This window comes from Rana temporaria, chromosome 13 (assembly GCF_905171775.1).
Source record: "Rana temporaria chromosome 13, aRanTem1.1, whole genome shotgun sequence".
Lineage (NCBI taxonomy): Eukaryota > Metazoa > Chordata > Amphibia > Anura > Ranidae > Rana > Rana temporaria.
The window spans coordinates 34,229,613-34,243,737 of NC_053501.1; the positions used below are offsets into that span (position 1 = coordinate 34,229,613).

General features: G+C 45.7%; 1 protein-coding gene across 1 annotated transcript in view; it reads right to left on the reverse strand.

Annotated features, from left to right (window-relative positions):
* The window catches only part of SNAPC1 (small nuclear RNA activating complex polypeptide 1), a 39,587-nt gene extending 30,093 nt beyond the window's left edge, over window positions 1–9,494 (reverse strand). Inside the window, exons 1-2 of the mRNA XM_040333861.1 lie at window positions 9,394–9,494; window positions 1,542–1,680 (exon numbers count right to left, since the gene is read on the reverse strand). Coding sequence (XP_040189795.1) covers window positions 1,542–1,666 — 125 coding nt within the window. The 5' untranslated portion in view covers window positions 1,667–1,680; window positions 9,394–9,494. The remainder of the gene's footprint in view (window positions 1–1,541; window positions 1,681–9,393) is intronic.
* Between the last annotated feature and the right edge of the window lie 4,631 nt (window positions 9,495–14,125).

Here is a 14,125-nt window from a genome sequence, read left to right on the forward strand (position 1 = left end):
CAAATAAAAGAAAACATGAGACTTGGGACTTAAAGATGAACTCCAGCTTTCTTTTCACTAGAACTGAATAGAATGATCAGCCCCAGTATAGATCATAACTCTGTACCATGCTGCTCTGTTGTCTACAGATCCTCTGATATTCTGGGTTTAGTTGAGGCTTTGTACCATGTGACATCCTGTATAGCCTGGATGAAGACTGAGGAGCTTACAGTCACTTCCAGCTGCATCTCTAGCCTGGAACACACCCCTCTGTAGTCTTTTAGACTCTGCAAACAATGTAACTTCCTTCACAGCTCTGATGGTGGGTGAGATGGAATACATCCTAATTAGCGGGTAATAACCGCCTAGTCACACCTACAAGAAGAGTCCCACCTCACAGATCACACCCTCCCAGAGCCTGAACCCTCCCTCAATCTTCCAAATGTATTTACAACGGTCTCAGGAATAAATCCAAAAATGAATTAAGAACTTTAGGTTCTTTGTAACAGGGGTAGTACAATATCTTTTCTTCTTCCCCTACAGTTTTTTTTTTAAATCTTAACCACTTGCCAACCAGCCGTCGCAGTAATATTGCAGCAGGGCGGCTCTACACTCAAATCGCCGTACCGGTACAGCGTTTTTGTGTAAAAGATACAGTGGCACTGGAGCCGATGCTTGTGGCCTGCGGCCACGATATCTGCCGGCCACGCGCGAACGCTCCACAGAGAGGCAGAACTGGGATCTGCCAGTGATCCCTGTTCTGACAGGGGAGTACAGTGCGATTGTCTGTTCCTAGTGATCAGGAACAGCGATCTATCTGTACAGTCAGTCCCCTCCCCCCACAGTTAGAAACACCTCCCTAGGCACACTTAAACCTTTGATCGCCCCCTAGTCTTAACCCCTTCCCTGCCAGTGTCATTTATACAATAAGTATTTTGCTGTGGACAGACAGATTTGGTCTTCTGAAGGTTGTTACAATGGGGGTTTAACGGGTATAGACATTTTTGTATCCCTTTACTATCTAATAGAAAAGAGATCATAACTGTCATTTCTAGAAACATTTGAAAGTTATTTCACATTCTCAGTAGGGATGAGCTCCGACATGTTCGCACACTCCACGTGCAGAGCCCGTCAGGAAGTTGGCACGGCGCTGCGCTAATCAAAGGCAGTGAGACGCTTCCCGATCTCTGCAGCCACGCATCGGGACAGTGTCTCCCTGCCTGTGATTAGCACAGCGCCGTGTCGACTTCCTGGTGGGCTCTGCATGGGGAGTGTGCGAACACGCCGGAGCTCATCCCTAATTCTCAGGAAGAACAATCTATCAGGCAGATGACAAAACCTGACCCAATCACTATTGTACCTCCACATGATAAGCTTCCCCTTCCTCCTCATATGCAGAAAACTTGTTGCTTGGCTTTGCTGTGCCAGGATGTTTATATCACACCTCTACATCTTACCGCCTGCTGAAACTGAATGAGATCTTTAAAAGGTTATATGATTCTAAGATGCTGTCCTCACACACAACTAATATAACTATATAATATAATGTGGTGAGTACTTACAAGAATATGGTGTGGAACTTCATCTCTTTCCATAATGACAAGAATACCTCATATCGCACGCTGTCTGTGACCTGGAAGCGGCTGAGAATGGTCTCACAATCTTCTTTCAGGCCGAGGAAATTCATCTTTAAGTAGTTGTCTATGACATGAAAAAGTGATTTCAACAGGTTAATACAATGCCGTTTGCCTTTAATTGAACTTAGTTTTTTAATAATGCCAAAGGCACTTTTCTGCGCTGAAGCCGTGGCACCAAGTCATAAAAATTAGACGTTGAAATGTAGTCCTCTAAGCAAGTGTTTCTCCAGTCCTCAAAGCGCCCCAACAGGTCATGTTTTCAGGATTTCCCTCAGATGAAACGGCTGTGGTAATTACTAAGGCAGTGAAACTGATCAAATAACCTGTGCAAAATAATGGAAATCCTGAAAACATGACCTGTTGCGGTGCCTTGAGAACTGGAGTTGAGAAACACTGCTTAAGCACAGATCAAAACAGTATAACCCCTTTATTCCTTTCTTGAAATGCCATGTCTGGGATGAGATGATGGATTTTTTTTTACATCGGACCACGCTCTGTCACAGCCACCAACAAATACCTGATGTTTTCTGGTGTCAGAGGGCAGTGGTAGTTATGACATCACATCCTACATCACATGACTGGCCACCAGGCCTGAGCACTTCATCATGGGAGGAGGTCACATGTTCCCCCATACGCTAAAGCACAGGGAACTTGTAGTGACATCCACAGAAGGCCAAGAGAAAGAACAATGTAAATGTGAGTACAGGGTGGCGGGGGGTTTACCTGCTTTGAATAGGCAAGGTGACAGGGTCTCTTTAAAGCAAAAAAAGCCACTGAAAATCGCACAGGACCCTTTTTTAATTTGGACCGCAACCAGCCCGCATAGATGTGAACCGGCTCCATTGAAAGACGATTTGGTTCACACGTTATGTAAATCGGATGCAGTTCAAAACGCATCCGAATCGCATAAAAGCGACCCGAGCCTCAAAGAGATCACAGAGATCAACAAAACTTCCATTTTCCATACAAGGACAATACCGTCACCTACTTCCATAAACTAAAATGCTTGCTCAGAAATTTATTCAGACTGCGGCCTTCCACCCCACACTCAACTGTCTGCTAATGATTGACGCCCCTTTCACGCTGGGGCGGGAGGTGTGTCGGCGGTAAAGCACCGCTATTTTTAGCGGGGCTTTACCACTAATTTTGCTGCGCTGTTCGGCCACTAGCGGGCGGCTTTATCCGCCCGCTAGCGGCCAAGAAAAAACAGCGCAAAGCGCTTCTGCAGAAGCGCATTGATGGCGGGAGCGGTGGAGGAGCAATATACACATATACTCCAAAGATGCGGCTAGCAGGACATCTTTTACCGTCCTGCTAGCGCAACGCTCCAGTGTGAAAGCCCAAGGGCTTTCACACTGGAGACACAGCAGCGGCTGTTTAGGGACAGTTTGCAGGCGCTATTTTTAGCGCAATAGCGCCTGCAAAACGACCCAGTGTGAAAGGGGTCTACAGGTGACTTGTCAGAAGACTACACTGATCAGAGGAGGAAGAGGAGACTGCATGTATGCTTTCCTTCTGCCTGCAGCAGACTGAAGGCATCATTTTCCAAGGACTCCCCTCTGAGTCAATCGAAGTTTAGGGTTTGTTATTCAATGATAAAAGAGTACAGTTTTGTTTTTATAAAAATACTAGCTGAATACCCGGCGTTGCCCGGTCTTCCTATCTTAACCTTTTGGGGAGGAAAATCATAGTAATATAAATATACCCATCTTTTATATAAGGGTGTAGGTAAGGGTTAATTTAACTGTCATATATTTTTATTTGGCATATAAGTAATATGTGTACCAGGTATTATTGAAATATCTCCAGGCGTACAGAAGTTATGTGGGAACATACATTTCCCATTGATTTGCATGGGACTTTAAACAAAAACCCCGACCCTCACAAATGGGGGTAGTTAAGGGATAAATTCACTATCCTATAGTTTAAGTGGACATATAAGTAACATGTGACCAAGTGTTATCGAAATATCTACAGCCGTTTGGAAGTTATGAAGTAACAATTATTTCCCATACAGTTGAATGGGACTTTAAAGGAAAACGTTGAGTTTTATATATATAGATACTGTTGCCATATATTGTCACATATCAGGTTGTCATTCCTGCAGGTGTGTAAAAATGCTGACAATCCCAATAAGCGTATATTAAATTGCGCAAAAGTTATAGAGTCTACAATCTATGGGATATTTTTATTTTCTCTACTAATAATGGCAATGAACAGCGACTTATAGCAGGACAGCGATATTGCGGCAGGCGTTCTGACACTTTTTGGGGATCAGTGACACTGGCTGGGAAAGGGTTACCATCAGGGGCAATCAAAGGGTTAACTGTGTGCCTAACCAGTGTTTTACTACACCGTGGGGAAGGTGCTTTTACTCAGGGAAGACATGGATCCTTGTCCTTGCTTGTCAGGAAAACAGGATCCATCCCTTCCCTATAGACAGAAAAGCCTCCCAGTTCTGCTCTCTGCTTGATCATCGGCAGTGCCGATTGACAGCAAATCTGAGGTAGCCGCCGCGAGTGATCTCAGCACCACTGGCAGCGAGCCCCATATTCGGATCATGTTATCCGGGACACAGGTGCCACCATGTAGCAGTAAAACTGTAGAACGGACCTGAAGTAGTTAAAGTATACATCTAGGCAAATCTAACTCTAGTGCAGGGTTTGACAAATTTGCTTGGAATCTAGGAGCCAGCTAAAAAAGTTATGAGCCAGAAAACGCGCCCCGTCCCGCCGAGCTCGTTTGCAGAAGCGAACACATTCGTGAGCAGCGCCCGCATATGTAAACGGTGTTCAAACCACACATGTGAGGTATCACCGAGATTGGTAGAGCGGGAGCAATAATTCTAGCCCTAGACCTCCTCTGTAACTCAAAACATGCAATCTGTAGATTTTTGTAAACAACGCCTATGGAGATTTTAAAGGGTAAAAGTTTGACGCCATTCCACGAGCGGACGCAATTTTGAAGCGTGACTTGTTGGGTATCAATTTACTCGGCGTAACATTATCTTTCACAATATATTAAAAAAAAATTGGGCTAACTTTACTGTTGTCTTGTTTTTTTATTCAAAAAAGTGATTTTTTCCCAAAAAAAGTGTGCTTGTAAGACCGCTGCGCAAATACGGTGTGACAAAAAGTATTGCAATGACTGCCATTTTATTCTTTAGAGTGTTAGAATAAAAAATATTTATAATGTTTGGGGGTTCTAATTAGAGGGAAGGAGATGGCAGTGAAAACACTGGGGAAGCTCCATTAGAATTGCTGGTTTACTTGTCATGCCAACGGCCGCCACAAGATGGCGCCAGATCACAGACGGAAGCTTAGGCCTGCAGAAGGCCACAAAGCCGCGGCCCGACGCGATAGCACGACGGGGAGGTGGAGGTGCACGGAGACACAGGATGGGTGTCTCTGTGCGATCGCGTCGGGCCGCGCCGGCCAGTAATTCAGGCCGGCGCGGCCCGACGGCCTAAGCTTCCTTCCCCAGGCGCCAGGTTGCTAATTCCAGTCGCAATTGCGACCGGGCGCCCGGATTTTGTCGAACCCTGCTCTAGTGTCCCTGTCCCGCCGATAATAGACAACCACGGCTTGCTTGAGGTGCTCACAGGGCTGGATATCTCAGCTTGGGGGTGGACATCTCCTCCAGCGGCTGTGGTTTTCTATCATCAGGAAGATGTGAGTTATAACATTTTTAATAAACTGGCCACCTAGATGGCGCTCCCCTTTCTAACTGGTTCACACACACAGGAGCGGTGGGGTAAATGGCATGTGATTCTTTGCAGTGTGATTTGCACCATTTCATTTTGTAGTGATGCAAATTGCACCGCTAAGTATCGGTTTCGGTATCTGGAGCATTTTCACCAGTACTTGTGAAAATACTCGGTATCAGCGATGCTTCCCTCATTACTGATCCTCCAGATCTTCAGTACTTTTTAACCACTTATGGACCACCCACTGTCTACATACGTCGCTACTTTGACGTTAAATACCGTTGTTATGGCAGCAGTAAATAGCTGCCAAAACCCGGTATTTTTTTTTTAACAGCGGGTGATCTGCTTTGGGATAAAAGTGGTCTCTGCGGTGGATTTGCCGCAAGATCACTTATCGGTGACAAGAGAGGCGCCCCCACTCCTGCGACGTCCCGGTCATATTCACCGCTTACCGGAGCTGTCAGTAGCGGCGGAGATGATCCGATGCTTTTCCCTGCTGGGCAGGAACTCAAGTGAGGGAATGATAGACCCCCCCCCCCCCCCCGACTCTATGCCACTGGATGACAGTAGCGACATCAAATGTCACTTCTGCCCAATGGCTTTAAAGGGACAATTTTTTTTTATTGAAAAAATAAAACAATATATATATATTTTGTATTATTATTGCGTTTATGTGTAAATATGAGATCTGAGGTCTTTTTGACCCCAGATCTCACATTAACCAGTTAGGAACCAGAAGGATTTACCCCCTTAATGACCAGGCAATTTTTTGCGATTTGCCACTGCGTGGCTTTTACTGACAATTGCGCGGTCGTGCTACGTTGTACCCAAACAAACGTCATGTCCTTTTTTTCACCAGAAATAGAGCTTTCTTTTGGTGGTATTTCATCACCTCTGCAGTTTTAACTTTTTGCGCTATAAACAAAAAAAAGACCAACAATTTTGAAAAGAAATCAAATAATAATATCTTTTACTTTGTGCTATAATAAATATCAGAAAATAGAGGATAGATGTATGCCATTTTTATTAGATTTTTTTTTACTAGTAATGGCGGTGATTAGTGTTTTTAGCAAGACTGCAACATTGCGGCGGACAGATCGAACACTTTTGACATTTATACAGCAAACGGATTACTGTATAAATGTCACTGGCAGGGAATAAGTGAACACTAGTGATCGAGGGGTTAAATGTGTTCCCTGGGAGGTGTTTCTAACTGTGGGCAAGAGTGTACTGACTGAAGGAGGAGAGAAATCGTTGTTCCTGATCACTAGGAACAGACGATCTCTCACTACTCCCCTGACAGAACAGGAAGCAGTTTGTTTACATTGACAGATCCCTGTTCTGCCTCTGAGGAGCGATCGCAGGTGGCCGGCCGGCCTCCATGCGCATCATCTGACCCGCCGTGCAGCGGGCGCGCACAGGCCTGTTATAGCTGCTAAAGTGTCCAGTTACAGCGATTTGTGGGAATGTGCCGACCTGCTGCAGTATAATGATGGCAGCTGGTCGACAGGCGGTAAAAGAGGACCTGTCATTACTTTTTTCTATTACAAGGGATGTTTACATTCCTTGTAATAGGAATAAAAGTGATCTAAAAAAAAAAAAAATATTATTATATATTTTTTTTTTAAAAGGGACAGTGTAAAAATAAATAAGAAAAAAAAATGTAAATTTACAGTCCCCCGTCCCGCCGTGCTCGCGTGCAGAAGCGAACGCATATGTAAGTCGCATATTAATAGAGCGAGAGCAATAATTCTAGCCCTAGACCTCCTCTGTAACTCACAACTGGTAACCTGTAGACATTTTTAAACGTCACCTATAGAGATTTTTAAGGGTAAAAGTTTGTCACTATTCCACGAGCGGGCGCAATTTTGAAGTGTGACATGTTGGGTATCAATTTACTCAGCGTAACATTATCTTTCACAATAGAGAGAAAAATTGGGCTAACTTTAATGATTTCTTTTTTTTTAACCACTTAACGACCGCCGCACGACGATATACGTCGGCAGAATGGCACGGCTGGGCAGATCGACGTACCGGCACGTCGCGACCAGGTCCGAAGCTCCGGGATCGGGAGACCCGATCGCCACTGGGGTCCCACGATCGCTCCCCGGAGCTGAAGAACAGGGAGAGCCATATGTAAACAAGGCTTTCCCGTGCTTCACTGTGGGAGACACAATCGATGACGTCACTCCTACAGCCACACCCTCCTACAGTTGTAAACACACACTAGGTGAAACATAACTCCTTCAGCGCCCCCTGTGGTTAACTCCCAAACTGCAACTGTCATTTTCACAATAAACAATGCATTTTTTTGCTGTGAAAATGGTCCCAAAAATGTGTCAAAATTGTCCGAAGTGTCCTCCATAATGTCGCAGTCACGAAAAAAATCGCTGATCGTCGCCATTAGTAGTAAAAAAAAAAATTAATAAAAATGCAATAAAACTATCCCCTATTTTGTAAACGCTATAAATTTTGCGCAAACCAATCGATAAACGCTTATTGCGATTTTTTTTACCAAAAATAGGTAGAATACGTATCGGCCTAAACTGAGGAAAAAATATGTTTTTTTATATAATTTTGGGGGATATTTATTATAGAAAAATGTAAAAAATATTGAATTTTTTTCAAAACTGTCGCTCTATTTTTGTTTATAGCGCAAAAAATTAAAACCGCAGAGGTGATCAAATACCACCAAAAGAAAGCTCTATTTGTGGGAAAAAAAGGATGTCAATTTTGTTTGGGAGCCACGTCACACGACTGCGCAATTGTCTGTTAAAGTGACGCAGTGCCGAATCGCAAAACCTGTCCTGGGCATTTGGCTGCCTAAAGGTCCGGTGCTTAAAGAGGAGTTCCACCCAAATTTGGAACTTCCTCTTAACCCACTCCTCTCCCCCTTACATGCCACATTTGGCATGTAATTTTTTTGGGGGGGGAGTGGGGGCTTCAGGAAGAGTGGGACTTCCTGTCCCACTTCCTCCTTCCTGTAGGCGATTAAGCTTAATCGCCTTCAGGAAGGGGCTGCTGTAGGCGATCGCCTAGGACACGTCACAGGTCATAGGCGATCTCCTGGCCAATTACACGGCGCAGCACCGGGCCGCTCGCGCAGTGGGTGCCCGGCCGTGAAGCCGAAAGCTGTCACGGCCGGGTGCCCACACTGAGAATGAAGACGCCGGCCGTGGAGGGGGGGAGAGGAGCGGAGCCCCGGCCGGCGCGTCGCTGGAGCAGGTAAGTGTCTGTTTATTAAAAGCCAGCAGCTACACTTTTTGTAGCTGCTGACTTTTAATAAACATACAAATTGGCTGGAACTCCCCTTTAAGTGGTTAATAAAAAAAAGTGTATTTTTTCCCCCAAAACATTGCGCTTGTAAGACCGCTGCACAAATACGGTTTGACATAAAGTATTGCAATGCCCGCTTTTTTAATTCTCTAGGGCAGTGATGGTGTACTTTGGCACCCCAGGTGTTTTGGAACTACAATTCCCATGATGCTCAACTACACTGCAGAGTTCATGAGCATCATGGGAAATGTAGTTCCAAAACATGTGGGGGTGCCAAGGTTTGCCATCACTGCTCTAGGGCATGGGTGCTAACACCTGTGGCCCTCCAGCACAATGGGACTTGTACTTCTGCAACATGTGGAGGGCCAAGGGTTAAGCACCCATGACCCCCTTGTGTAAACACAAGTGTAAAAAACATAGGCTTGGTCCTTAAGTGGTTAAAGGGATGGGGGGGATGGGGGGTGTACTGACATTCGCCTCTACACCTACAGCATCCTCAGCGCAGGAACGCAGGACCTTTCGTTCATGTAAACCATCTGTGTACATGTGACCTCCATCTATACAGGCTGCTCCAGTGTAGCAGAACACAGTGGGTGTCTCCAGAGTGACCCCATTTCCTGAGGAGGTGACCACAGAACCTCTGAATAGGATTTGTAGCTGAGTTGTCACACACAGTCCGCTCAGTACAGTGAATGACACACACCACTCTATTATAGTCTCACTATTCGGGCTCCATTTACAACACACACAACTCCCGCCCCATTCTCTCATCTCACACTACACCGCCATACTTACACACACGGCGCTGTGTGCCCCCAGCCTGGGACGTCAGCACGCGCTCACTAGCGCGCACGCTCAAAAGAAAAACTTCCGTGCTCGCTCCCGCGGGATCGCCGCTTTCATCTGCAAGCTATACAGTTGCCGAGCTGCGCCCCCTCGCGGCCAGCTGCAGTTATGTTCTGTCTGATGTGTCTATATGCAGTGTCTGATGTGGAAGCAGTGCTGCAGGGAAGTGTCCTACCAATGAGATCTGCTAAAAACTTCTATGGGGAACATTACTGACAGTGCAGAAGAATAGTCAGGCACTTTGCTACTGAAAGAGTCCTAAATCATCAGTGGTTGGGTTCTCATACACCCCAACTTTCTGAGATGGGACTGAGGGGCACATATTAGCAAAAGTATGTAGGCATAGGACACACCTCTGCCACGCCCCCTTAACCACTAAAGACCCGGACCAAAATGCAGCTAAAGAACCAGGCCCCTTTTTGCAAATCGGGACTGCGTGGTTTTAAAAGACAATTGCGTGGGCGTGCGACGTGGCTCCCAAACAAAATTGGCGTCCTTTTTTTCCCACAAATAGAGCTTTCTTTTGGTGGTATTTGAGCACCTCTGCGGTTTTTATTTTTTGCGCTATAAACAAAAATAGAGCGACAATTTAAAAAAAAATGCAATATTTTTTACTTTTTGCTATAATAAATATCCCCCAAAAATATATCAAATGTTATTTTTTTTTTCTCAGTTTAGGCCGATACGTATTCTTCTACATATTTTTGGTAAAAAAAAATCGCAATAAGCGTTTATCGGTTGGTTTGCGCAAAATGTATAGCGTTTACAAAATAGGGGATAGTTTTATTGCATTTTTATCAATTTTTTTTATTTACTACTAATGGTGGCAATCAGCGATTTTTTTTCATGACTGCGACATTATGGCGGACACTTCGGACAATTTTGACACATTTTTGGGACCATTGTCATTTTCACAGCAAAAAATGCATTTAAATTGCATTCTTTATTGTGAAAATGACAGTTGCAGTTTGGGAGTTAACCACAGGGGGCGCTGAAGGAGTTTCGTTTCACCTAGTGTGTGTTTACAACTGTAGGGGGGTGTGGTTGTAGGTGTGACGTCATCGATTGTATCCCCCTATAAAAGGGATCACTCGATCGATGCGCCGCCACAGTAAAGCACGGGGAAGCCGTGTTTACACACGGCTTTCCTCGTTCTTCAGCTCCGGGGAGCGATCGCGGGACTCCAGTGGCAAGCGGGTCCGCGAGTTCCGCGGTCCCAGTCACGGAGCTGCGGACGAGGTCGCGGGAGCACGCCCGCGACCTACGGCTGGGTACTAGTACAGGACGTACCTGTACTTACATGTGCCCAGCCGTGCCATTCTGCCAACGTATATGTGCAGGAGGCGGTCCTTAAGTGGTTAAAGGAGAATTATGCAAACAAAAAATTATTAGTTAAAGCGGAGTTCCACCCAAAAGTGGAACTTCCGCTTAAACCACTCCTCGCCCCCTACATGCCACATTTGGCATGTCATTTTTTGGGGGGGGGGGTAATGGGACTTCCTGTCCCACTTCCTCCTTCCGCTCAGGGACCGCTTAGGCAACTCGTCATATCGCCTTAGGCAGGCCCCTCCCTGTAGGCCATCGCCTGTCCACTCCTAGAGCGCAGTGCGGCTCGCGCATGCGCAGTGAGTGCCCGGGCATGAAGCCGAAAGCTGTCACGGCTGGGTGCCCAGAGTGTGAATGGAGGTGCTGGCGGAGAGGGGGGGGGGGAGAGAGGTGGCAGGTCGGTGAGTAGTTAATCTACATGCAGGTCACCGGACGGCTTAAAACAAGTGTGGCACTGCGCCCTAAGCCCACCCAGTTGTGTGACAATAGAAAATTATTATTCGCTATTGTCTTCCTGCTTCTCCTGGCCAATCAGGTTTTAAGACCCGATTGGCAGAGAAGGGATCGTATTGGCCGGTACCGGGGTCAGATGTACAGGGAGATCCGGGAGATTGCCGTTCTCATCAAAGCATCGGAGCAATTTCTCTGCTCCCGTCAAGAGCCTGACAATGTACCACCCACTGGGGGAGTTGGTGGTTTGTAAATGTCCATTCCACACAAGCCAGTTATTAACTCTCCTCTTCTCTCCTCTCACTGTCAGTGTAAGGAAAGAAATGCCGATAACTGGCTTGCGTTTACATCATGATCAGCTGTCATTGGACACATCTGAGATTGAATAGCGTGGCTGTTTGCATCTGCCAGGTGGAAGATGCAGACGCAACAGACTTTTTCCATCGGAAATTCCAATCGTGTGTATGCCCCATCGGAGTTTAAATATAGAACATGTTCTATTTTACCCGATGAGCTTTTGGTCGGACAAAAGACCGATCGTGTGTACCCGGCATTACACTTGGGATTTAAGCTACAGATTTGGAACTTGCAAGCCCTATTTGTGGTCCACTTAAAGGGGTTGTAAAGGAAAACATGTTTTTTCATAATAAGCATCCTTTACCTGCAGACATTCCTCTTTTCACTTCCTCATTGTTCGTTTTTGCTCAGAAGTTGCTCTATTTCTTCTCTGTTCTGTTCACTTCCTGCTTGTCTGATTGTTACTCACCACCGTGATGGGAGGCTTTACTGCGGTGGTAAGTGACATGCTCGCCCCCTCCTGGGAACTACATCTGTGTGGCAGGACGCTCTCTACGTGTTAGAGACTTCAAGGAGTGTGAATTACTGGGTGTGCCGCAATGCATACTGGGAAATGTAGTTCTTACATGAACGAGCGCCGCAAACCAGGAAGTGAATGACCGAACAGAAACTAGAATGCCGGAGGTGATATAAATGAAGGAATTTAATAGGTATTTACTCGTTTTGTCTACCTTGTAGACATTAATTTTAGGCAATTTTTTTTTTCCTTTAGTGACCCTTTAAAGTCCCAATTTGAGGAACCTCCTACTCCAAATCATCGTTTTAAAAGAATTTGGACTGAAAGCTAAAGCCTCGTACACACGGTATGATTGTTGGCCAACCAAGCGTCAGATTTTTGTCAAAAGGGTGTGTGCCAGGATCTTGTCTGGCATACCAACGTTACACAGTTGTCGTGCCACAAACACGAACGTAGTGATGTACTACGAGGAATTCCAGCTCTTGAGCGCCACCCTTTGGGGCCCTTCTGTTAATTTCGTGTTTGGTGAGCATTGATTAGGCAGCATGCGTGTTTGGACTTTTGTGTGATGGATTTATGTACTGACCATACGAAATTCAGACATGGAGCCATTGTCCGCCGAAAATTTACTAGCCTGTCATCCATTTGTTGGCTGAAAATTGGACAATTGTCAAAAGGAGGGTACCAACGGTAAGAACCTAGGACAAAAATCTGTCAACAGACAATCCCCTTCCAACAATTTTACCCCGTGTATGAGGTTTAAGGCCCCTTTCACACGGGCGAACCGTTCAGGTCCGCCTGTCAGTTTTTTTAGGCGGACCTGAACGGGCGCTCCGTGCACCTCTATGGAGCCACAGATGTCAGCGGTGACATCCGACCCGCCAAAGTGTGACGGAGGAAAACCCTCTTTTTCCATCTGTCTGGCGGATCGGATGACAACAGACTCTACGGTCCATCGTCATTCGATCCCCCATAGGGGAGAGCGGCACTCTGACAGGTCGGTCCCTGAACAGTGTGCAGAAACAGACCTATCATTTGCCTGCTTAGCGAGCGATCCCTGCTGAGCAAAGCGGAGCCCGCAGACAGGCAGCCCCGTGTGAAAGGGCCCTTACTCTGCAGTGACCAAACGTCTCATTAGCATAAAGACTCAAAAGGCGCTAGACTAACCTTTGCTGAGGAACATGTTGTGTGGACAGAAGAGAACTGGTCCAAAGTTCACTTTAGTGATGAAAACAAGTTTCAGTTATTTGGGTCCAATGGGAAACATTATATTCGTCATCAAACTGGGGAAAGACTGAACTTCAAGTGTGTAAAGAAGTCAGTGAAAGGTGGAGGCGGAAGCGTTGTGGTTTGGGGGATGTTTTCTGCAGCAGGAGTTGGGTCTCTTATACAGCTGCATGGCAGATGAAATGCAAAGGTTTATCAGAACCTTCTTTGACAACATGCGGTTCCTTTCCTGCGTCCATCACCCAATTGGCCAGCAATTTTCATGTACGACAATGCCCCCTGTCACACAGCAAAACGGGTAAAGCAGTTCCTTGAAGCTGAAAAAATTGAAATTATGAAATGGCCATCCCAGAGTCCTGATCTAAACCCAATAAAAAAAACCTCTGGAATATGCTTGGAGAAAAAAAAAAAAAGTTATGGCCAAGAAACCCACTAACTTTTTTTTTTGTTGAAGTGCCTTCGTTATTTTGAAAAACGCAGTTTTATTAGCATGGTATAGCCACAACAAAAATTCCATCATGTGGATCAATGAAGATTATTTCTGAAAAAAATAAATAAAAATTAAGTGTTCATGATTTTCATCTCCAGTGTATATTCAGCCGCTCAGCGTTGAGGCCCACCCACTGAACAGCTACATATATGTGTGTGGCCGGCGTCAAGGGATTAATTATGTATCAATACAGAGCTACATTAATGTGTGAATTTTACCGTGTATCAGCTTTAGGCCCCTTTCACATGGGCCAGACTCAGTCAAGCGAGCGGCCTGCTCAGCAGGGGATCTATATGCTGATGCAGAGGGGACATGGACACAGGCTGCTGTTCTCTATGGATGGTCGGATGGAAATGGACTGCCTATCTGTTTAC